Genomic DNA, 25,623 nt, shown 5'->3' with positions numbered 1-25,623 from the left:
TAGCAGCCAACTGAGCTGAGAGAAGGGAGCTTTTTCCCTTTTGTTTGAGAAACTACTTATTTTATAAATTCAGATTGTAAAAGGCACAGAAGCAGGAAAAAAAATACAAACACTACTACTACTCATAATCTTCTTGGCCAGCTGGATTTCGGAGATTAGCAGCAATCAGGATGGTGTAAAGGAGAGAAATTCAGTGTCACTGAAGAGCAGGTAAAAGGGAAAACTGATTTTACAGGGATGAGGTGTTGTGCAAATTTAAATACAATATGGCTGTTCATACCTTAATATGTTCCTTGGCTTTGTGGAGCTCTTCATGTTCAACAGGGAGTGGATCTTTTACTTTCTCCTTTAGCGCTTGCAATCTGCTTTCCAGTTCCTTGGTTTGCTTTTCAAAGCGGTCACAAGTCTGGTCAAGGAGACCCAAGGAAGTATAAAAGGTGAGGACATACCAAACCACATGGATATGTAACAAAATAGCATCTTCAACCCACTGAAATAATCAATCATGTGCTCTAGTTTTTTGAATTTTTTTTCTGATACATAGTGCCACCCACAAGGATATGGTGCTTGGCTTAACAGAACTTCAAGCCTCTCCTGTTTAAGGCTTGCCTGAGAGAGCATTTCTGCTCATTTTGTTTTGTTCAACCCGAGAGGCTTTAAGCATGGGTTTTGCACTGGGGGTTTTATCACCGACAGTATTTTGAGACACACTTAATGTACTACTTAGCCACGAAAGCCAATTCAATGCTCTAACAAAATATGACTGGCCCTTCTGTTTACATGTTCAGCAACGTGAGGAGGAACAAATCACATTAACTCTAAGCTAAATTTTAGCTTCACAGCCCAAAGCAGGCATGAGCTCCAGGCCATGGGGAGCATGAGAACAATCAAAGCAGGAACATCCAATGTTCCAAGAAATGGAAACCAACTCAATTTGCTTTGGAGAATCAGGGGACCACAGTTTTAGCTTCCCACAAGCCCTGATGACACATGACAGGCACTTCCCTCAGAGTGCTCCCGCAGCGAGCAGCAGCTCAGCCCTGGAGATGGCAGGACAGGGAAACTCTTGAGACCCAATGCCAGAGCAGCAGGTGGGGGGGGCATCATCTACCTGTAGGGTGCCACTGAACTGCATCTTCTTCTTCTCCAGCAGGGCCTGGGTTTTCCCCCAGCGCTGCTGTAACTGGCTGAGCTCCTCCTGGAGAGCAGCGCTGGTCTCGGGATCGGAGACTGTGCGCAGCTTCTCCCCGACATCGATGACCAAGGTGTACATGGCTTGCCACCTCTGAAGGATCACTGCCTTACTCTTGAAAAGACAAAAAAAAATTAACTTTCTAAGTGGTTCTTAGAAAGTTACAGAAGTGCTTTACCAGTATTTCACTTGGGAAGATTACTCACAAGATGCTACTTTGTTAACATTCATGGAGGAGTAATCAATAGATCTTCTCCTACCTGCTTCTTTGATTTCAGAAAAATCGTATTTTCTCTGCTATTTTGATTTATAAAACTCTACAATACCATTTCCCAGACTGAATCTATATGGTAAAATATGGCAGCAGTCAAAAAAAGATGGAAATTCAGTTGTATGAGTTACTCAGAACAAAAAATACAATCTCAGTTCTGTGAGCAACTCTAGCATCGACATCTTAGGCTAATTTTTTCAGAGACAACAGCTCTGTTAATCATTACATACTCCAAGTGAAGTAAGCCATCAATAATAATTTGTCCGTAACAAATTGATCTCTAACACAAGGAGATATAATCAGAGCTTCCTTCTGTAGAACAGCAGCAGGAGGAAAATGGCAATTTGGAGTAGGAGGGAGAAGACTTTTTGGCTTTTCTCCCTAAGGAAAAGCATAAGCACCAAGTTGTAAAATCTTCTAAAAATCACCTTTACACAGCAGGTAGAAATAAAGATGAAATAGATAGGGCAAGCACCAAATGGAATACTGGTAATATGTTAATCCATCAACACTAGGTATGTGGGTACACAGTATAGATCTTGGACTGTGAAAATGGCATTCAATAATATGATTTTAAAAGAAACCATCAAGTTCACTGCTTGTTTCTACCTTCCTATAAAACAAAGAGGTGCACAGTTAAATGGAAGACCGAAATATCCAAAATTAACAAAGGAAAGTATTTTTTTCCACTGCATGTAGAATGCAGAACTTACTGTCCTGAAAACTGCTGACCAGGCCTGTGTATCCTGGAGTGAACAGACTCCCTTGCAAGTGTTTTATCCTTTATTTCTGGCATCTCCTGCCCATCCCTGCACACACAGGACCTATATGGCCTGTCTTACCACGTAAGTACCTTCCTCCAGGCAAACTAAAAGGCCTGAATTCAGCAGTAATGTCAGTAAGATGCACACAGACCTCGGAGTTACCTGCTGGCTAGGGTGTCTGTCTCATCTTCTGGCACCCTGAATTTCCATTTTCATATCCATAAGATTTTTAAAGTACGCAAGGCTACTAAATGGCAATGCTGATCAAGCAGTTCTTGAGTATAATGAGCCTTTTGCAATGTCACTGTTTTGTTATCTGTGCTCAGCTTTAAGAAAAAAGTGTCAGCAACCATTTTTTCCCCAAGAAAGTGTGCTATTTTAAAGCTTTTTACCTTCCTGGACAGAAGCTGTTTCAGTCTGAGAGAAAAAAACCCACATATTTTAGATTTATAAGAAATAAACACTGTACCTTGAAATCGTGAATTACATTTCTAAGCTGGTAAAGGCTGTAACAGTCCTGGCTCTTCACAGCTGCAAGGAAGCTGTTTGTGTCATCCAGGAATCTGTTGAGGCTCTGCAGGGAACTCCTGAAGAGCTGCCACTGGCTCACAAGTCCATCGATATCTTTCTTCCTCTGCTGAACCATCCGGATAACATTCTGCCACTGCTCTTTCAGCAACGTGAGCTTGGAAATAAACTCTGTCCTGAAAATTACAAGGGCTGTTAATTAATTTTGATCTCAAGGCTGCATATTACAGTAATTGTGATGGCTCTCCATTTGCAAAGTTGTTTTCCAATTATAATACCCAGCAATGCAAGGAAGCTCTTTGCAGCTGTAAGCTCAGCCCTGCTCTCTGTATTCTATCTTTTAAGCAATCCAAACAACATTTTACGTGATACAAAAAAGGGTAAGGCAGGTCAATCTTGCAACTATGGTACAGTAACATACACAGTACAGCAATCAGACACAATATGCACTAAACACTTCTCTGAAGAACAAAAAGGTCAATGCAAGTGAGACAAGGTCACTGATTACGCTGCAAAATTGATCTGCACAATGGAAAACTGTGTATTTATTGAACCCATTTAAGTAGTTATTTTGTCGTCTTTTACAACATGGTCAGATGATCTAGCAGATCTGGCTAGTTGATTAAGGCAAACCCATCCTCTGCAGGAGGCCATGGTCCCTGATTCACTCTTATACAAACCCCTGCCTTTGTGGGGTTAGTTCCAAACCAAAAATCCAGCAGAGCAGCTTAGTGCAGCCCTACCCTCCCTGGCAGTTTTAAGCCAAGCTATGGATTTCATACTGCCATGTCTGAGGGGAGCACACACACTGTCCTGCCAAGTCTCTGGAAGCAGCCAGCTCTGGCAGGGAGGAGAATGTGTTCACCCCAAACACCTGACCCTCTGCTCACAAACATTACCTGCTGTTTCTCACGCTACATTGTTTAAGAGGAAAGTGTAAGATCATACTGATAAAAAACAGGTTTAGGCACCATATGTTTTGGGTTTCATGGCCAGTGGCTCAATGCCCTGCCACGTGTGCCAAGGGCAATGTGGATAGTCCACACCTCTGCACTCTGAGAAGCAGAGAGGTCCAGGAAGAGGGAAAGGATCCTTCATACGCAGCATCCTCATTATGCTCTGTGGGAAGGCAGCTTCTCAACCACAGGTACACAACAAAAGACTCCTGGTCAGGAGCAATTATTTTTGTTTTCAGCCCAGCCAGGTACAATCCCAAATGCAGTCTGGCCAGGGCACCTATGTTTCTCTCTCACTACACCTCCTCATGCTTTTGCAAAATATGGCAGGTGGTCATTTAAAGTGAACTCAGCCAAGAATTCGGGTTTATGTCCTTGTAAGAGCAAAGATTCAATTCTGATTCCAAGGAAGACAACATATTCACTGAACTACCAAGATCTTAAGGAGAAAATCAAATAAAGTACCTTTTCTCTCCTTCTCCTGATTCCAAGGAGAGTAGAACTTTTTCTATGATAGAATTAAATGTCTGCTGATTTATGGAAATCTCAGTCTGCAGTATCTGAAAATACCAAGAGAACAAGTTTTAACTATTCAGTGAACAACTTTTGCTGATGAAAGCTGCTTCTGTTCCTCTAAAGTGACAGCATTTATTTAATTGTAAATGCTGAAAATTCTATTACTTTCCATTGCTAGTGCCAAATGCACCCTGGGAGTCCACACTTTTTGAATACCAGAAGGAATTAGCACATATGTGATAGCAGAACCCACCATGAGCTGGATGAGACAGATCTGAAACCTGAAGTTTTTTGACTCATTAATGAGAAATTCAATCTAGACAGAAGTCTTTAGAAAACATATAAAAAGGCCACCATCTAAGGGTGAATTTACTCTTTATCACAATGAGCAACAGTTCATTCTATATGCTGTTTCATTACAATGAATGAATTGACTTGGAGAGGTCTAAGTAAAAAGAAAATAACTTTTTGTGGGCCCTAATGAACATCACTAACGTGCAGGGACTAAACACCCTGTGGGAATAGCCTCAGTACTTTGGGTAGTGTGAAGCTGTGGTTCATGGAATGAGGTTCACCTCAACAGCTCGTGATGTTTTAGCATTTACCAAATAATTTTTCTTTTCTGTGTTTTGGTTATTTTTCCATTGCTAGCATGCACTGTACCACCTCCTCTGAATGAATGTGAAGCACTGTCTCTTTAAAACAAAGAGCAAGTGTTTGGGAAAATGCCAGCAAAGACAGATTTCCACCAAAATCTAGTACCTGGTCAAACCAGAAATCCGCTGCAAAAGCACTATTTTAAATGCATTTCTTCCAGAAACTGTTAAGATTGCTGCCAGGTCTCCAGCAAACTATCCAGTTAGTTGCCACAGGCTCCAGTGCTCTGGGACAGGCAGAGAAATACACCTCAGGGCTGGAGAAATTTAGGACTACCATGACATAACACTTGAAGATCTCTCCTGAAGGTCTGATCCCTGAAAAAAGGGATCTGTCCATTTTGGAAAAGGATTTTCATGTTTCAGAGTTTTACTCTTAATAGGCATTTCAAGAGTGAAATGCTCTGTAAAATCCTGCCCAGATCTAATTTCAAAATGCAGTGCATTTTCTAGTGATTTCCCCCTGCCTTCATCATTCAAGATGCTGCTTCCATTTTTAGAGTTAGCTTTACCTCATATACTCTCTGTTGCTCTTGCAGTTCTTCAAACCGTCCTGGAATATCAGTTTTTAAGGCTTCTTTCATTTTTTCTAGGAATTTCATCCACTTCTCACATTTCTGAAAGAATTTCTTCTCATCATTTTGAGTTCCCTCAAGCATACTGTAAAACAAAACAAATAACCAGAAACTGTTGTGATGATTGTTTTTCTGGGTATGTTTACAGATGGTCTAATGTGGTAGTTAATAACATTAACATAGTGGGAGGTTTCACTTGGCACTTTGCTCCCTTCTTTCCCTATGAACATCCAGGCTCTTGCTTCAAGTGACTTGGAATACAAATAGCCACTGAAAAATCAAGTAAACTCAAAGGGCAGAATTCCACCTGGCAAGCCCCTGAGAAAGCTGAGAAGAGACTGCAAGACTTCCAGTACTTTTAACTTGGTTTTCAATTTTCTCACAGAAAAGGAAATTATTACTAGTGATTTCTTTTGTTTGCCTTTCAGACCTGCAACATTCCAGAGCAGCTGCTGTTTTCTGACTCCACTGCCGAGTCAGGTTCTGCATTTTCTTCATGGTGAAGTCACTGAGTGGCAGCTTTATGCTTGCTTCATTCAAACTCTCTATGCTTGGAGAAAGTGCAGCAAGCTCCAGTGTCTGATTCTGGAAGTAAAGAAAAAATAAATTATTGCAAAAAAATACTGCCTTTCTTTCATGTCAGAGAAATATAGAAGCTTTTTCTCCAAAACACTAACATGAAAATCCCCAACATTCCTGTGTTAACTTCAAAAAAACACAGGAAACAGAAAAGTTGTCATTCTTTTACACAAGGCTCACTTTTCCAACAGTACTGAACAGATACTCAAGACCTGGTACTTCCAGATTTACTTTGTTCCCTAAATTAAGGGAAACAGGGTAGCTCCAGAGCAAAGCTGGGGAAAAAGATCTCCCATCACCCCCAAATCTGGGTGATTTTCCTCCCTTCCATGCAGGCATTTGGCCTGCAATGCAGATCTAGAGTTTCTAAACTTTTAAATCATTGCTTTTTGTGTTTTGGCTGAATAATAGTTACTCTGATGGAAGTGCTGCAAGTGTGACATTCAGGACACAAAGAGCATCTTGTAGTGGGGCAAGAGCTGAGTAGTATCTTTTTGTATTTGGGAATGCAAACATACCATGAGCAATTCTGAGTTGTCTCCTTCCTCTAGACAGAGACTATCAAAAGTGTCTGTGCAATTCTTGACACGACCCTCCAGTGTTTCAAGGCAGTTGTTGAAATCCTCCAGTTGTAGAAGATTGAACTGGGGTGAATATTGAAAATGTATGTTAATTATTATTTAATACACTTATTCAGTATAAGAAAAGGAGCAACAGGCAGTATTATCAGGAAAACAAACAGATGTTAAACCTAAATTCCAATGTATTTCTAACTCGCTATTGAACCTTTTTCCATTTTTCAACTGGACAAGGGGAAAATTTAACCCAAAGGAGAGAGCAAGAAACAGAATCTCAAAATCCTGAGACAATTGTCTGAAAGGAATAGGGGTTTGTGATACCTTTTGTGGCTTTGTGCTGTTTAGCTTATTGTGGAATTGGAAAGTCAAAACTCAGCTATCAGAGGGGAGAAACTTGTGAAAATGAGCTTCCTTTGAAGTACACACAAGGCCTGCTCCCATGTCCCCACACAGCCAAGGCTGTGCAGCTTACATGAGCTCTGTGGAGAATCAGTAGGGCTGGAATGCAACTTTCCTTTAGCAGAACAGCACTGGGAAAGCTTTTTCTTTCTTTCCAGAATTAAACTCCACATCTCTGAGAACTCTTACACAACAAAAGTTTTACAAGGGATGAATGGCAAAAGCTGGTGTGTGGAGAGAGATTACTGTGGTAATACTACAGGGTTACACCAGAGAAAATGACTACCCAGAAATGCATTTTCTCATGCAGCGTGAAGCTCACAGGGAATATGAGAAACCTGTTATCTTCACAAAGATTTCTGGCTTCCAGCCCTTAACTCTGCTGGTGGATGAAGTCACAAAATAGAGCTGGCTTCAAATTTCTTGATGAATTTGGGTTTACTTTAAAATAGAATAATTCATTGAAACCAGACTTTTTCCATAGGAACAGACTAATTCTACACCAGTGAATGTTCAGCAGTACATTTGCTTGGAAGTTTTCTCAGGAATACCTGTGCAGAGGAGAAGTCAATTCTTCACTCCTCTGAGCAGGGCTCCTGGATCCAGGTCTCTCCCCACTTGGCCTGAACAGGAATGTGAATCTGGTCCTCAGAATTACATCAAATGCCACAGTTTTCTGTTTGGTTTTAGGTTCACTACATGAACTCTTACCAAGGAAAACTGAAGGCCATATGTTTTGTTCAAGGCAGAGCTGAGAAAGTTTACAACTTACTTCAGTGTTAAAAAAATACAAATACTTTTCCTAATCTTTAATCATCTGAGGGTCCTGGGGATAATAGGCCCACTTACAAAGGCTGTTAAGAGCAACACAAGCAGGTAAGGGTGAAATCCTTCACCTGTCACTCTGGCTTCATGTATTATTTCTTTATATAGTTGATCATCCTGCTGAGTTTTATTTAATTGAAATTTCAATTCAAGAACTTTACTGTTCTGATGAACTATGTGGCTCACACAGGGCTCTAGTGAAGAAGCTACCCCACACTGACAGCTAATTTAATATTAAAAAAAAAACCAAACAAACCTGAAGTTCATCCAACTTCCTCTGCAACATCTTTTCCAAATAGGTTGCTCTCTGGAATGGCTGCAGCTTCTCCATCAGAATGGCTTCAGCAGCTGTGCCAGCCTGCTGTTTTATCCTGTCAGCCTGCAAATAAATCTGGGTTCGGCATCCTGCTATGTTTTGAAGGCCACGCTGTAAATTCTGATGAGAGAAGGGGAAAGGAAAAAAAAAAAGTCAGTAAATGAATCAGATCATCATTCATGTGCCAATTTCATTTGATATCTTTTGTTGCTGTAACTAAACTCTTTTTGTTGATCCCATCTGGGAGCCAAACTCAGCTCTGGTGAAAGCTTCAGTCTTTTACTTGGAGGACAATGGGAATTGCATCCACTGAGTGCAGTGCTGGGAAAGGCACAGTTCAAAGTTCAATGGAACACCAGTGACTTCAGGCAGTGGGATACTACTGCTCCACAGGAAATGAGGGAGGGAAATCAGAATATCCCTCTCTACAAGACGTGTGTACACTAGCAGATGGAGGAACTGGCCCATGCTGCAAATGAGGAATGCTATTTAGTTACAAACATACCAGTACTTTGGATCCCTTAGTGACTGAGGACTATGGGTTTGGTTTTATTTTTTCCTCTTTACTAAGAAAGATGCTAAAAACTTATACTCTAAAGGCAGTACAAGAACAATTTTAGACTCATTCAATGTACTTGATTTTTTTTCTTTTTTTTGACAAGTGAAATTTACTTTTAGCCATGAAACCCCCTGAAATTAAGCCACTATGTACTGTCTTTTCTGAGACTAATGAGCTGTCTTCTGATCAATAGCAAAGAGCACACACATTTCTCTAAAAAGCAAAATGGCTCTCGCTTCTCGACCCCTTTGTTTGAAAGGATCATGTTATAAAACACCACTCCAGCTGTTTAATAACCCATTTGGATTTCTTATTCTCTATATAGGACTTTATTTTTTGTGGTGACAAAAATCCATAAAACCATAATCTTTCCTGATATATAAAGAGGAAAAGATTAGAGGGATTAAAATACAATTTTGTAATGCACATGTATATTCAAAGACACATAACTCATATACCATTTCACTGATCTCCATTCTTTTAACTCACCCCTTAAAAAAACCCACAAGAAATTCCATGTGTTCTACCCACACACACCAGGACAGGATCTACAGTGCTAATGGCATTCAGGTGGCCATGCCTTCCTTAGTAGGTGTAACATTCTCCCCAAAAATTTCCAGAAAAGGAAATTCCTTTTTGCTGACATATTGGTGAATTTCTGTCACAGCCATTAGAAGAAAGTAAAAATGCTTTGGTCTAGGCTTTGCTGCTGTCAGATTTTTCTGACAAAGGAAGATATACATGAGTTCTCTTTCTTGTAATGTAAAGCTTCTTATTAGGCCACATGCAAAATGGAATACTCTGGACTTCTTCCAATCGTGGCTAGAGATTCATAAAGCAGGATGAATCACTGCTCTGTCCTAAGGATCATTATACTTCTTTATTGCAATCTGAAGAAACCAAAAATGTCAGAACCTAATGACAGCTTTGCTGCCTGAGAGAGTCCAATGTACCCTGTGGTCTCAACATGAGATCTCATTTGCCTAAAGTCAAAAGCATTTAGAATAATCTAATAAGCTCAGGAATCTGTGAACTCATCAGACCAGACCAAAACACAGTACCAAATCCAATTAAAAACATTTTGAAGGCTGTGGAGGACCTCAGGATTGTCCTGTGCTCAGGAAAACTGCTTTTTTCCCCCCAGCTATTATTCTAGAAGATATTATCCCTCCTCCCAAGCAATGCCCCATAGTGTAAATCGTTTTTCTTTCAGTGATTCCTTCTAACACAGGCCTGATTCTTTGTGTAGAGCAGAAAGGGGCAGGGATGGAATATGACTCCTTTCTGCTCTCTTCTCATCATATGCTAACTCTGGTTTGGCCTCAGGATCTGGTCAAAGTGTTCAAAGGAAATACAAAGGTGCCTATTCATGGAAGAAACCCACAGATTTTATCTTTTCCACTGACTGGACTGGTGGTGTTCTTTTGACTTGTTTCTCAAAAATAAATCTTGGTTTGTACTGGGCAGCAGAAACTTATTCATGTACCTTCATGTCCTGTATCCTCTGCTCCAGGGTTTCTATCATGTTCTCCTCAGGCACGTGAACATCCAAGAGCTGAGCACACTGCTGGCTGTACTGCTGTAACTTGGCTGCTGCCTCAGTGCACAAAGCATCAAAGGGCTCCCAGAGCTGCAGAGCTGCCTGTGCTGCCCGCAGCTGATCTGTGATGTCTTCATTTACAGAGTTCCACCTGCCAAAATACCAAAAGATTAAGAGCATTTTCCTAGTAGGTTCTCCTCCAGAATATGATTTGTCATAGGATTCCTGTGGGAGTTGCTTTGCAGCCACACCCATGTTCCTGGAAAACCTGCTGCTATAGCACAGGGACTGTGCTACTGTGGGACCCATCAAACAAAAGGTATCCAGGTAAAAGGTCCAAGTTCCCCATCCCTGGAAGTGTTCAAGGATGGATGGGGCTTGGAGAAACCTGGTCTGGTGGAAGGTGTCCCTGCCCATGGCAGGGGGGTTGGAATGGGATGATCTTTAAGATCCCTTCCAACCCAAACCATTCCACGATTCTGTGATTTTACTCCTCACACAGGTGTTCTCAGACAGGTGAGTTGCATCAGTATAGATTTAAAAATCTGACAGATGTTCGAGTCCTGCCTCAAAAAGTTGGGTTTTTTAAATACTAATAACTGGGGTCTGTTTTTGCAGGCTTACCTAGTGTGTGCTTCTGTGCACTTCTGGTCAATAATCTCTGCAAAGGAGGGGGAGCAGTTCTTCTTCAGGTTACTGGCAGCAGCCTGGAGCTTGGCCCAACTTTCTTCACTGTTCTCTGATTCATCTTGAAGAGCCTGAAAATTGAATTGCTGCAATTAATTGTGGGAATAAAGGACCGAAGTGTAACTTCTCCTATAGATTGGTAGGGACAGGGCAGCAATAATGCCATACTTCTGCAGCACAGTTTAAAATGTTTGCAGAAAATATAACACCTGTTCCTAAGAATCAGGAAGCTAAGAGAGGTGAAATGGTCCAAGTTAAAAAAAAAACAACACTCAGGAGACCTATTTTAAACTGAGATAATTTATTGCCTGTTAAAGAAAAAAAGCTCATTTAGCAAACCCACACCCTTGAATAAATGAATTTGCTAGAAACCAAAATGCTTTTATTTTAAGCCACTGTTTCTACTGGCAGTAAAGTTGGTTTGACACCTCCTGACTCAGCTGCATCTTCCCCCTCCTGATACAGGTAATGAATTACAGCATATCTGTGAACTGCTCCAGGTTCAAAGTAAACAGGGTGGTTGAAGGAAGGAGGTAAGAAGGTACCCAGTTCCTTTTAATTTATTACATGAGCCCAGGTGAGGGTGGAAAGCACTTGTGCAGGGTTTACTGCCAAGAGTCCCACACTCAGCATTCACAGCCTCAGTCTCTCCTGCCCCACTTCTGATATAACTCAAAAAAACCCTAAATCAGGCCTTATTTACAGGGAAACAGGGAGTGCTTGCACAGCCTTTCAACACTCATTTAAAGCCAGGTAAGGGGATTTTAGCCAGAGCCGTGAAATGTTCAGACCCAGGGCAAGCCTGACTGCCTACTCCAGATGCCCCACTTGGACTCTCTAACAGCCAAGCAGAGTAGCAGGATGATCCAGAGCATCTATGTCTGGCATTCTGACTCATTCAGAGGCTGTGCAGGAGACTCCAGCTCTCTGGAGGATGACAGAATAATTGAACTGGTGCTGGAGGAAGCAGAAATGCCAGGCTCAGCATCAATACAAGGTGCAAAGGAGTATGAGGACTTGGTGTGCTTTTTTCTTGAACCTTGGTACCTAAATTGCACTCATGCACTACATAAAATAAGAAGTCTAGAAGTACTCTTCAGTGCCTCTGGAGGTTAAAAAAAATTAGTAATCCACTAACTTCAGTGTCATTATAATAAGGAAAAAGTTGCTCAGATAAATTTTTCTGGTTTTTTTTCAATGGAGTTTGTTTGCCTAAAGGCATAGAAGGAAGTACAGAAATAAGACAACTTTACCTGGAGAGTTTTGACCTGTTTTTTCAAAGCTTCCAATGAAGCTGCTTCCCCAGAAGGTTTGCACTGGTCTATGCAGTATGAATATCTTGTTGTCATCAAGCTGACTTCTGCATAAATTTCATCATATGCTGTCCACTGCTCCAGTATTGACTGCATTGAGGCCTTTAGCTGTGTAATCTGCAGACAAACCATTTTTATTAATATTTCTTGGGTAGTCCTGACATATAAATCACCTTTAAATTGACTTAAAAATCCAAACTCAATGCTCAATCCATGACAATCCGCAAGAATTTGCCAAGTTGGAGTATTTTCCTACTTGGTAAGAAATTGTGCAGGCTTCAAACAAAGCAGTACACCATTATCTAGAGTGAAGTGTAAGAATTTGATGGAAATTAAAATTTCACTGGAGTTCAAGGTAGCACTATTCTGTCAGCCACAACACCAGAACACCCCAGGAAGTACTGAAATAATGAACTGCTTATTCCTTCCTGCCAAAATCAACCTGAAGTGGGAAGGAGTTGAGAGCCTTAATCTTCTTAGGAAGCAGATAGTTTGATCCAGAGATCAAGTTTCCTTTCAAGGACAATTTGAACAGAAATTGGTTTGAATGGAAGAAGACACTACCACAATACTCTGAGAGCTGTCATCCCTCTTATGCCATTGTGCTCTAATAATGCAGGCCCCCCTGGATCCCAGGCTAGCAACTTCAGGATTCTCATACAAAATTAAATGATGGATATCCCCTGTATTTTCTGTCTCTTTCATTATTACAGTTGTCTAATCTATGTGGGGCAGGCATGGCTTCCCTTTGCCACAGACTCCTAGACACTGAAAACACAAAACTGTCCTTGTTCAGCCATTTTTATCCTTCTGTTTCAGGGAAGTACATAAGGCATGTCCTGGGTTAGACAAAACATTCATCTAGTTCAGTACCTATTTTCAGTCATGCTTGGAAAAAAAGCATGAAAACCAGGCAGACAAACAACCATGTCTCCACGAGACCTGAAAAAAGCCAGATGCCAGATTTCAGTTCTGGCTATGCAGCCACACAATGGAAGATGAAAAAATTTCCACACCATAGTTCACCCTAAACAGACTGCATAGATAATTTTATCCTAGTATCCTAGTTTCAAGCACACACAGGCTGGTGGATTAATCATCCCTATTCTCTTTTGAATCATGGTTATAGGCGGGAGGAATCTCTAATTGCTTTTTGTAGCCTGTAGCTAATTACTGCCCACACAAGGAAGATGGAAAGACATCATTCCCAGGAAATGTCTCTGGGCCACAGACTCACAGGCTTGAGCTCAACCTACAGACAATTTAATCAAGGTATTACATCTCCTTAGCCCTGTATTAGAAATCTCTGCCTGGCTCTGATGTGAGCAGTCACCCGTGGGAAGGAGTCTGCACTCGCTGTTTCACTGCACACACAGCTCAGCTCCAAGAACATCCTGCAGTTTGCAAGTTTGGTAGTTAAGTCATAAAATTCCTAAAATTAACATGACCCATGGTGACTGTAAGAAGAAAAAAGCACCAGGCTGTCAATCCTGCCTATTTCTATCCCCAGCTAGACATCAGAAGGAAAAACTTCCATCTTGTACATAGACATAAATTTCCCTGCTTTCTTGGTAAGAAACAATCACATCCTTTCTGCTGAAACCTAAACCAAGAAGCAGCAGATCAATACTGGATCCACACCTCCTGTGGAAGAGTTCAAGCAAAAGGCTTCAGGTTTCACAAAGTTCTGAGGAAAAAAGGCAAGGAATTTATAACAAAAAGTGCAAAGCAATCTTAACTAGAAACACAATCACTCCATCACGCATAATTCTCTACCGTATATGGCTATTTATAATCACAAATTTAAATCTATAAATGTACTCATTATTATCTCTCCTGCACCTATCAATTACATCCATATAAAAAAAAGATCAACTCCAAGGATAAAGATATTATAACTATAAATACAAACTTCTGGGGAGTCAGTTTGCATGGGAAACCAATCTGCCAGACTCTCCTTGAAGCAACTGGAAACTACATAGGATTTGGAGATGGCAAAAGCCATCCCAGTGTGTGGATGAAAGAGTAACTGGGAGGTGGAAAAGCTGTAGTGAGAACAGGGCCAGAGGAGGCACCTTCTACCAGTTGCACTACAGGGGAGAAAGAGCAGGGTGATCAAGTAAGAGAGTTTAAGGTCTCCATTTTCAGCGTGACAGAAAAATAGCAGTGCTATTTCTTTATTTTCTTAAACTGCAGATGGAGATCTGTTCCTCCTCCTTTTGTACTCAAACTGCTTCAAGATCAGACCAATTTTTATCTCCCAACTTTGAATATACATTAATTCACATTACAGTGAATTACCTTCTTAGGAACGTAAAGAGTAAGGAATACTTTGCACCTTTTTTGTACCAGCTCCTGCCATCCTATGAAGATTAATAACACCGGTGGTCAGAACATGTAGTGGAGGAAACCTGAACACAAGCAAGGCTTTTACCTGGTTTACAATGCTGTCCTTTATTTCACACAGCTCAGCTATCCTGAGAGACTGAGCTTCTGGGCTTTGTTCTGCACTACCATTCAAAGCCAGACTCTGTTTGAGCTCATCAAGAGTTTTGGATTTAGCTGTAAGTTGATTTTCTAGCTCCTAAATAATGGGAAAAAAAAAAAAGAAGATAAATAAGATCTTTTAATGAGACCATAGAAAAAAAACTTCTGTATGAAGAGCTTAGATAAACATTCCTTTTTTAAAACCAATTTTGCGTAATTCTTCAGTCAGGCAAGGGTTAAATGGGAACTGGTTTTGCAATGGGCAAGTCCCTGACATCCTAACAACTTCTAGAAAGTTATTTTCAGTTTGTCCCTTTACTCAGAGGGACTCCCATTGGAGAAAATTCCAGTCAAATAAATTCCAGTGAAATCAAGTGAGAACAATCTCTAATGAATGGAGATACCTGGGAGAATAACTCCCTCCCCAACACGACCAGCAAGATTATCAGATAGTCTTGACATGCTGGGGAAAGCTCAGCAGGGAGTTCTTCACAACGCGAGGAACTACCACTGTTATGATACAATGATAATGGCCACAATGGGCCATGACATTTTCCTATAATGCTACACTTAAAGCCATGACCTTTTTTCACCTCTCACTGACCACCCCCAAAACATTTTCAAATTTGGACCTCATTTTTATTGACAAAATGAATTTTAATGAAACATTTCAGCCAACTGTATCCTAGCACTGTGTGTTGCTGTGAGCAGGTGAGTGTTTAGTCCAAGCTACCCTTGTGTCTTTTTTCCATTCTGGCCCCTCCACACATTTCAGAGACACAAGTAACTCAGTGTGTAACAGAGCACTCCAGACAATAAAAGCAGTCTACTACAAGAGAGAGATGTAACCATGGCAATGAAAGAACAAATATTCCACGTTAAAAAAATAGAGAGGGAACACTGTACTGAATGAAAACAGCAGACTGTCAGAGTAATAGGAACCAATTATTAGCTGGCTGCCACCTGTATTAATTGTGAGGGATCTGATGCCTAGAAAAACACAACAAAGCACACCCAGATCCTTGATGCTGCTGCAGACAGACTACACTACAATTTAGGGTACAAGTAGAGAGGGTTGCTGTTTCTCCAAATGGGACTGAGTAGTTTCCATGACACTTCCATCACAGAGCTCTTCAAACTAATGGGATTGATAGCTTCTGCCATGGCTGTGCTGAACTAAGAACTACTTCTCTTGAAGTATCTCAGAATACAATATTGCTACACAACAATATTGATGCACAACACTCCAAATACCATGAAGCAACAGCAGATGGATCTTCAATTGGTGAAAAAAAACCCCCACAGAATAGCCACTCATATTAAAAGTGGCTCTGACTCTTTATCACCTGAATGCAACATGATTTAATTAAAACAACATTGTAGAACTCTTCTGGGAAATGGCAACTTCCTTTACACTTCTTTCTGTTAAAATCTGTGCAGTTCCTTAGTCTGGATTCAGCAAAGTGTGCTAAATAGGGTTTTTACAATGGCATCACTGATGTAAGGCTTTACCTTGCAATCATCCAAGGTGTTCTGTGCAGAGATCAGACTCGCTGGGGTCCGTAAGGATCTCAATCGATCACTCTGAGCTTCCAGCCAGTTGCGCAGAGTCTGGGCTTTGTTCTCATTCTCAGTAATATCCTCCAAAATGTGCTCCAGGTCTTGTATCTGAAAGTCACAAAACTTACTTACATCTATGGGTGGGCAGAAATAGGGCTTCGCCTTCCATGACAAAATTTGAGATTACAAAATCTACACTGAAAATACTCTTTAGAGAAAATATTTTGAAAGGAAAACCTAGAAAGTTTTGCAGACTCTTTAGGATCTGACCTTTTCCCTGGGAAGAAACAAGGCACTGTGTGTTCTGGAGCTGGGAGACATGACAAGTTGGGGGACCCTGGGCTACGTGGACAGATTCATATGGAGTCTGAAAATCTCATTCTCACTAAAACCCATCAACAAGGCTACTAAGATGAAGGGAACCTCAAGTCTCCTATCTTCAATCTCAGCCCTGTGGATCCATTAAATCCTAGAGTGCAATTTCATGAAAATGGTTAGAGAGGATAACTTCTACCCTGAGGAAACTGAAATTTCATCATGAAAATTTTCAGCTGTGCTGGAAATGAAATTTCCACTTGAAAATATTTCTGGAAGAAAAGTTCACAGTCTTCTGTAGATAGAATGCAAGATGTCAGGCAGAGGTTGCAATCTCTGTACAGTTCACGTCTGTGTGCCTGCTTCTTTACTTGTGGGGTTGTCAGCGTTTCTTCGCGCTTGACAGGGTTTCTGAACTAAAAAATACTGGGAATTTTCCACCTGACCAGCAGTGCTTGTATCTGGATTCAGAGGGGGCAGCTTCTCCCAAAGCTGTATAAATTGAGACATAGAGATAAAAGAGGAATGTGTTGGTAGAGGGGATTCTAAGCTTCCCATGGTCTTTTCCATATCATGAGTCACACCAGCTTTTCTGGGCATTGGGGCACATAAGCAGCAGCATCTAATTCTGGATGCATGGATTATTTCTAGCCTCACTAGAATAGAATAATTCTGAGGCACTGCTGAAACAGATTTTCTCCAGAGAAACAGATTACGTGCTGATAGGAAAATCCTGCATGTAGACTGACCTTCAAAGCACTTCATTGGGAAAGCACATTTAACAACTGTAGGAGGAGGACACCAACACAGAGTAACCCATTTCCAGTGACCCAGGAGGGCTGGAGCAGGGCTGGGAACTGACCCCTGCTACATCTTGTCCAGGAGGCTCATATGTGCCCATCTGAACGCAGCTGTCAACACTACTTACTTAGTAATCACTGTTTTCACAAATCCAACTGCTACAACAGGAAAACTGCTGGTAGCTTAATATATCCCTGATACAGAGCAGTGGCACAGGCAAGATCAGAGTTGTAAGAGAGAAAGCCATGGGAACTTAACCCAACCTTTCTGTTGAGGGATGCCTGCAGCCTGTGCCACCGCAGGTTCATCTCGCCCAGGCACTCAGCAAACTCTGTCCTTTCGTAGCGCTTGCTCTCCACGTCACAGGTGCTCATCTGCAGCAGGGACTGGTTAACAAAATCTACCATCCACTGCTTAAAGTTCATTTCCATCATGTATTCCTGCAGGGGAAAAAAAGAGGAAGAACAAAAACGTAAACCAATCAGTTTTGTAGTTTCATTCTGATCGGTTCTGATGATGCTTCAGGGTGTGGCTACGGGACATTGATGACTTTCTTTGAACCATGACCTAAAATATTTTTCTGAAAGAGATCTGGCTGTAGGAATACTTCTCAAATTTTACTGGTTTGTATTTGTGTAGCTGTTGTCATCCACTGAAATTTCTGCAGAAAATCTCTATCATTACATGGGTAGTTCAAGGTAAAAACAGGCTAGTGATGGAGCAGGGAATAAAATCCAGGGGTACCAGACCCTGCCCTTAATCCACTGGACAAAACCATCACGCTGCCATGGGCCCAGATTAGGCTGAAACTAAGGTTTTGCCACACTCCTGCAACTCATAGGCAAATGCAGTAAGAAACTCTACTCCTGTTAACAAAATAGCTGGTATCAGAACAGAGTATCAGAATATCTGGGAGGAAAAGGTGTCTTCTAGCACCAGCCTCTCTTGCCCAGGGAGATGAGTGAGAAACTACACATATAAGGGAATGACTTTTTATTTCAGAGGGTATTAGGAGAAGAGAGTAGGAAAGGGCTCCTTATTTATCTAGTAGTGCCTGGGAAAGCCACAAGGGAATACCACAGTAGAGGTACTGAAGCCATAGCTGCTTCCCTCTAGGAATTTGTGACCCTCATCCCAGCTTTCTTCTCAGCACACACAACCCCACTTGCTGACAAGTATGAAAGATAAACCTACAAACTCACCTCTAAATATCCAAAGTGTTAAAAACAGCAACTCATCTACATGTCCCAACTGCCAAATCCAAATGATACAGACCAAAATGTTATATATGTGCTATACCAAGGCACTTGGAAAGAAATGTTTGCATTTCTTATGTGCAGCACCAAAGTGCCTGTGAGCTGCAGCTGCAGACTGAGAACTGTCAGCCTGTGTGAGCCCCGAGCAGGGCTTGGCAGCTCTACAGGGGCAGAGCAAAATATGGCTCTGTGGGGATTCACGCCCTGAGCTTGGGCTCCCTGGCATCTCTGGAGTACACAGCTTGAATCCTTCCTGTGGCTGGAGCAATCAGCCTCTGCCACTGGTGCTCTGACATCTGAACAGCACCAGGAGTCTGCTGCAGCCTCACTCTCTGCAGGATGTTCATCTTGTCCCTCTTTCCTAGCAGGTTATTTCTTTTGATGACACATAGTATTCAAACCCCCTGTTCTCTAGTTAAATGGATTCTGGTTATGGAGCTCCATTAGGAGGTATTCCTTGTTAAAAAGATAGACTAGAACACAGCACAAACACGGTCTGTCTTCCTAAGGAAGCAAAGCTTTCCTGCTCGTCACATTTTATAATCTAAATGCAGGAGAGAGAACAAGTGAGACAGATGGGACAGCATGAGAAAAGGAGATTACAGCCCAGCAGGCAGTAGCTGTATTGCAGAACAGGCAGTCGTCTGTGTGTCATGGAAGCATAAGGTTTTATAAAGGAGGATGTTACAACATGTTTCAGACTGAGAAACCCTCTAGAGAGCAAAGGGAAAGACATGACAGTGCCTGTAGGCTGCTTCCATCCTTTTTACAGCAAGCCTGGACTTACAGTTTCCCATTTACCTTGTACTTCTGAAGGTGGCTCTTGACTTGGGCAGCACTGCATTGTGAATTTATTGGCTCCTCACATTCCTGCTGTTGTTCCACATGGTCCAGCCAGGTCATTAGCTCAGCAATAGCTTCCCGTGATGAAAGCTTTTCCATCTGAAGCTGAGGTAAAGCATATAATGAATCCTCTACATTTTGCTTGTTAGAAATACCAAAGAAAATGACATTTCTATTTTTGGAAAGGCTCAGGCACTATAATCGCATTACTGGGGCATGAACTTGAAAGTGAGCCCTGTGCTCCAGAGGGGCAAATGACTTCAGTTCTAGAATTCATGAATCTGAAATAAAATTCTTTCTAATTGTAACAGACATTCATGCAAAACTGTAAAGATAATAAATATATGTAAAACAGCCCAGGAAGAACACAGCAATACTTAAACTGCAGTACAATACTGGGGTTATTCAGAAAGCAAGGCACAGCTAATTCAGAAAAAGGCAACTGAATCCCAGCAGCAACATTTTAACATAATTATTTAGCTTGAACTGAGAGATGGCAGCAGAGTCTCTCACTCACCTGGTGCAGCTTTTCTTGGATGGTTGGGAGCTGTGTAATGAGTTCTCCCCATTCTTGCTCAAACTTTACCAAAGATGACCTAAGTGCTACAATATCAGCTTGCTTCACATGGAGGAGCTGGCTGGCAGTGCTCACCACTGATGACTTCAGGGAAGATTTTTCACCAACTTCCTTAGAAAATGTCTGAGGTGCACAGGAGAAATTTAAGAGAGGGTAAATATTTATATATCTATTGAAATGAAGACAAACCACTTTTTCACAGGGTGAAATGCCTCAACAAACAGATTTTATCAAGATGGCAAAGTTCCGAAAACCTGAGCTCAACATGTTCTGGCAGATAAAGCATTTTTTTGCCCACCTTGATATACAGTGCTGAATGCCACCTTTTGCTCCCACAGAGGCTGAGAATATCCTGATCCCCACTTCACACAGAGGTCCAGGGAGCAACCACAGTCCTCATACCTCTGGCCAGCTCACATCTACCGAGTTGAATCTTCATGACGCTTTGCTTTCCCCCGTGCACTGTTCCTTCTGTCTGGCCTCACACTGGGGCCGAACCTCCTGGCCTGTCATCCAAGTGGAGCAGGCAGAGACATGAAATGCAATCCAGCATGTTTCTCCTTCCTGACTTTGGCTGATCACCTTCACCCCTGTACCCTGAGCCCACACTCCAGGTTCAGTTTTTAAGTGGCTTTGGGGCACACAGCCATTCAGTGCTGTATTATGTGGGTGGCTCATGGTCATGGCAAACACAAATAACCTCTCAAAAGGGTCATTTTCACCAGAATTCACCAGAATTCATTCAGAATGTCTTATCTAAACCTGGCAGCAGAAATGACTTACAAACAAGCTGCTGATGTTGTCCCTGATGGTGGGAAGATCTTGTGACACATTGAGAGACTGCTCCTTCCAAAAATTCATTCTCTGCTGAGCAGAATCCAACCATTTCATTAACTCCTCTGAGTCTCTATTGTAGCTACAAGGAGGAAAAAAAACCACAAAATCACACATGTAGTTGAGGCCAGGAGACATTTGCTCTCCACGTTGTCTTCCCTGTGAGAAGGCATGTGCTATTCTGGCACCTCTGCTGCTGCATAACCCTGCAGAAGCATGGCTTCAGCTGTCATCTATAAAAAAATCACAAACTAATCTCTAGCTGGTACTTCAAATTGGTTTTTTGTGTTAGACCCACCTGACCAGGAGTTTCAGTAACGTTTGAAGTCGGTGTAGTTCGTGGCCAACTTTTTTGGTTAAAGACAACCACTGCTCTTCCAGCTTCCCAATCTGGCTTCTTATTTCTGGACAGCCCACAGCAGTCAGCAATTTCTTTCCTTCTTTCACCATCTGGTACAGCCTGGCATGCTTTTCATCAACACTGCTTTTGATTTTCTGTCAGAATATGGGAAGTTTGCAAAACAGTAACATTTTAAAGACAGAAAACACAACTAGAAAAACACATATCACTGGTTGTAACTTCTTAATCTCACATTTCCTCTGTAATGTATTTTATTTTCCAAACGATAGGAATCTGTAATTCATTACATGCAAAAGGGACACAGGTTTTTGTGGGTTTGTTTGAGTTTTTTTGTTTGTTTGCTTCCTCTGGGTAGATCAAGACAAATCTCGATGTATTTTCATACATTATCAGAATGACTGTGTTATGATTTGATGGGCTTTTCTGACACCTGAAGACCTCAGGCAATGGACACTATCAGATCTAGCTGCACTGTCCTAACATATGACCGTTCCCACCATAAAATTATGGTCTTCCCTTGCTCCTTTTGAAAGTGACTGTTCCTCCTTCAGGCTCTATCCTATTTAAAAAAAAAAAGCTACCACTGTTTTGAAGGAAAGTGCTGGGATAATTACTGAATAATGGTGGCAGGGAGGAATGAAGAGTGGACAGTGAAGTCATTACGTAAAAAACAAAGGTCTGGGGGTATTTCTCTCACTGGAATTAAGCCCTGGAGAATTTTATTCTGCTCTGTTGTTGAAACTGTGAAGCTCCACAGCTTCACCCTCCACCAAACATCTTCTACAGCCTTATGACTTTATTTCTGAAGTCTTTGAAGACAAATAAAGACTTAAGAATGAAGAGCTAGTTAAGAACTTAAAAAGCCAAAGAAAAACAGGCAACTTCACATCAGTGGCTGTGCACACCTTGCATGTCTCCTGCCTCAGTGCAACAAGTGTCAAAAGCACCTGAGGGCCACCATGACTGTAAACATCTATTGTTGATTTATTACAAGGCTTTACTGTAGCTCAGAATTTTCTGGGCATGCCCAGTGATGTCCTTCCTGCAGTCAACTAGATTAAATCACTACAGTCCTTTTTTCCTTCATTAAACATTCATTAATCATTTATTAAACACTCATTAATTTGCTTTTATTAAACACTTATTAATTCAAAATTTTCTAACAGAGTGTGTCCTCTGAAGACTGAGAAAGGTCAAACCTGTGAGGAATGCAGAGCAGTCTCTGAAAATACATCAGTAAGGTTACTGAATACTATTTCTTCTTAATTTTATAAAACAACCATAAAGGCTGCTTTCATATCCTTATATTTACATGTGTTTAAAAAATGGTTAAAATATTTCCAGCTGGGGCCAAGGTGCCAAATAAAGATGTAGCTCTGTCATCAGAGATGCAGCTCTGTCATCAGAGATGCAGCTGCAACCAGTGCTGCAATAAGGGTTCAAATATTTGGTATTTTCAGATATCTGAAAGCAGTAGGTTGATTCTCCTTTTCCACAGGTTTTACACCATGGCATGAAAATAATTTCTGAATTACAGAGAAGGGGCACTGTGCTCACTCCAAGACTCCTGCTGTTCTTGGGATTCATGGAGCCTGCACAACATCCATCTTATCCCAAATACTTTCACTGGAAGATTGAGTTATAAAGTAGTTATAGTCATTACTCCCACTAAAATGGACTTGTAGCCCCTGGCTGAAATTAGCAGCCCAATCTTATCCTACTTTTCAAAGCCTGTTTTGAGCTTGTATCCACACACAGCTGAGGAGACAAAGGAAACAGTGCCCTGCAGATCACCTCCTCATATACTAATTAATACTTTTGCTGGTTCTACTGATCCACAAAGAAAAGCAGTGACAAACACATAAATACCTCTAGGAGTGCAATCCTTTCCATTAATCTTTCTTCAGTTTCTTCAACCAAATTGACAGAAGGCAACGCAGAGGCAAGTGCCTCTAACTCATTGAAAACTAGGCATTGCTCATCAAATACCATCCAATCCTAAAAAATACATTGAATTGTTAACACAGCATGCATTCATCTGCATTTTAATACACCAGACTCAGGCCTTAATGCCTTCTCTGGCATCAGCAGCTCTGCTTTAATGAAACATAACACAAAAATAGGTGAATAATATGTAAATATTGAAGTAAGACATGATTTTACCACAGATGAATTAATTATTCATTCTCCAATATCTTCAAGGATTCTTATTTTAAAGTGGTGTGCTCAATTTTTGTTCTCTAGGGATATTCTGAGATTATTTGTTAATTTTTTTAAGTTTTATTTTAAAGTGGTGCTGGTATTTTTCTGCCTTAAAGGGCTCTTCTGTCAGTCCAGGCACTAAAAGTCACTGCAAGAAGTCCTAAAGTGTTGAAATGTCCACTTTCAGAGATTTTCAAGAAGAAAGTTGGTTTACTGACACACATAGAATAAGTAATAAATAGACTGTTGCTGTCCAGTGGAAACAGGAAAGGACACCTACTAGCCAAAGAATCACAGGTGGGACAAGAGCTCCCCTAGATGCAACTTTTCTCCTTCCCTCCAGCTTTTTTACTCTTGGGTGTCTTTTGACTTATTACCTTTAACAGGCTCTCTAAGTGTATACCATACTGGCAGGCCTTCTGCTCCAGCAATTTGACTTCATTCACCAGCTCTCTCCAGAATTCCTCTCTCTTTTGCAGGACAGCAGGACTCACTCTCTTGGAAAACACTTCCATGTAAGCCATGCGCGTCATGAGGTTGCAGAAAAAGTCCTAAAAAAAACCAAGTTAAAGCACAGTTCAGTGTCAGCTCTTTAAGAGAGATCACACTCCCACAAGCAGGGGAAGATGGAGAAGACTCACTGAGAAGCCAGTTTCAGAGTCTCTCAAGGTTGCAGTCAGGAGACTTCTACGCAAATTCTGCATCCCACCAATATGGGCAGTTACTGATTATTTTACATTTAGTCAGAATCAGTTGCATTCAATGTTCTCATTTTGAAAGAGAAAGATCTACATTTATACCTTCAAATTGTATGACATTATATGGATGTTGTAGGAAAATGATGGAAGAAAGAGTCTAGCTATAAATAAATCCATAGTTTAGCATGAGGTAGTTATCACCAGACAGTCATTATCCAGTTTGTTTCACCTGGGTGCCAGGGGACACCAAGGAGTTCTAAGGCTTAAGTAGTAAGCAGGACACCATAATCCTTTGGGATATCTATAAGAAGGATGTGTTTTTCTAACACATCAATGTGTTCTGAGGTAAACAGAAGTAGCAATTTATCACCAAAACTGGTACTATTTTGGTCTGCTGAAAAACTTGGCTTTGTTTCCTGCACATACTCCAGTCCCTCCCCTTTGCTATGAGCCAGTCACTCTCCTCCATTACACTGGAGAGAAACCAGCCACAGAAAACAGTGCTCCTTGCTATGCTGACCTGAGCAGTGCTGTGATAAACAACTTATACCTTGTGATTTTTCAGGTGAGACTGCAGAGCTGCTCTGCTTTTTGTTAGTTGCTTTGGATCTTGTGCCATCTTCTCTCTTCCAACAGCTACCAGCTCTGCAAACCCACGAAGCAAGTCCTCATAGTGGCTTTCACTGATGGAAGGGGAGTTCAGCTCCACATACTTGGCTTTCAGGATCCCCCACATGTCATCCAGAACATCCTACAATGCAAATACAGTTTAGTGATTCGTGAAGGACAGAAATGAATCCCACAAACCCAGAGAAGACAAAATAATCCTCAGCCTTTTGACGCTGAAAATGGATGTCTTAGAAGAATCAAACCTTGCTGAGTAAGTCAAAACTGTGCTCTTACCTCTAATTTATAAGCTTCCTGGATTAAGGTGATAGGTAACTGCAATCTTTCTCCATGGCCTCTCAATTTTGCTACTTGGTGTTCAAAGTTTTGCAGCTCCACAGCACAGGCATCAATTTTCTGAATGAAGGACAAAATAAGCCATTAGGAAGAGTTCCATTCCATTAAACTTTTCATTATCACTGGTAGTGCAGTGCATCCAATGCCTGGATCTCTCCCGTGCTAGCACTTCAGGAAATCCAATGAGTTTACAAACTAAATGGACAAAACAGTTCATGGCATAACTTACTGTGTTCACACAGCACAGCCATGAAGGGAATTCAGGTCTTGTGAATCTCAGGACAACATTCAACATGCCTTTCCATCTACTAATTCAAGAGCAGCCAATAAAAGGAAGCATGGACTCAGAAAACACAGCTTTTTCTTATGATTCAGAAATACTCAGGGATGGAGACAGGATCCCTCTGAAGGAAGGAAAGCTATGTACTTCTGGCATTCCTTTTCCAAGAGTGGTTACCTGACAGAATACACC

At 41.3% G+C, this 25,623-nt stretch overlaps 1 protein-coding gene across 1 annotated transcript in view; it reads right to left on the bottom strand.

Moving 5' to 3' along the window:
* The window catches only part of SYNE2 (spectrin repeat containing nuclear envelope protein 2), a 165,381-nt gene that overhangs the window by 44,963 nt on the left and 94,795 nt on the right, over positions 1–25,623 (bottom strand). The window contains 22 exon segments of the mRNA XM_032112608.1: positions 281–406; positions 1,112–1,306; positions 2,697–2,931; positions 4,177–4,271; positions 5,396–5,543; positions 5,889–6,043; positions 6,556–6,681; positions 8,096–8,275; positions 10,201–10,405; positions 10,879–11,012; positions 12,195–12,371; positions 14,689–14,838; positions 16,254–16,409; positions 17,681–17,857; positions 19,475–19,621; positions 20,034–20,216; positions 20,877–21,009; positions 21,226–21,422; positions 23,158–23,286; positions 23,868–24,041; positions 24,739–24,939; positions 25,092–25,211. Coding sequence (XP_031968499.1) covers positions 281–406; positions 1,112–1,306; positions 2,697–2,931; positions 4,177–4,271; positions 5,396–5,543; positions 5,889–6,043; positions 6,556–6,681; positions 8,096–8,275; positions 10,201–10,405; positions 10,879–11,012; positions 12,195–12,371; positions 14,689–14,838; positions 16,254–16,409; positions 17,681–17,857; positions 19,475–19,621; positions 20,034–20,216; positions 20,877–21,009; positions 21,226–21,422; positions 23,158–23,286; positions 23,868–24,041; positions 24,739–24,939; positions 25,092–25,211 — 3,543 coding nt within the window.

The sequence above is a fragment of the Corvus moneduloides genome, chromosome 6 (genome assembly GCF_009650955.1).
Source record: "Corvus moneduloides isolate bCorMon1 chromosome 6, bCorMon1.pri, whole genome shotgun sequence".
NCBI classification, from domain to species: domain Eukaryota; kingdom Metazoa; phylum Chordata; class Aves; order Passeriformes; family Corvidae; genus Corvus; species Corvus moneduloides.
This window is presented reverse-complemented; position numbering and strand designations above follow the sequence as displayed.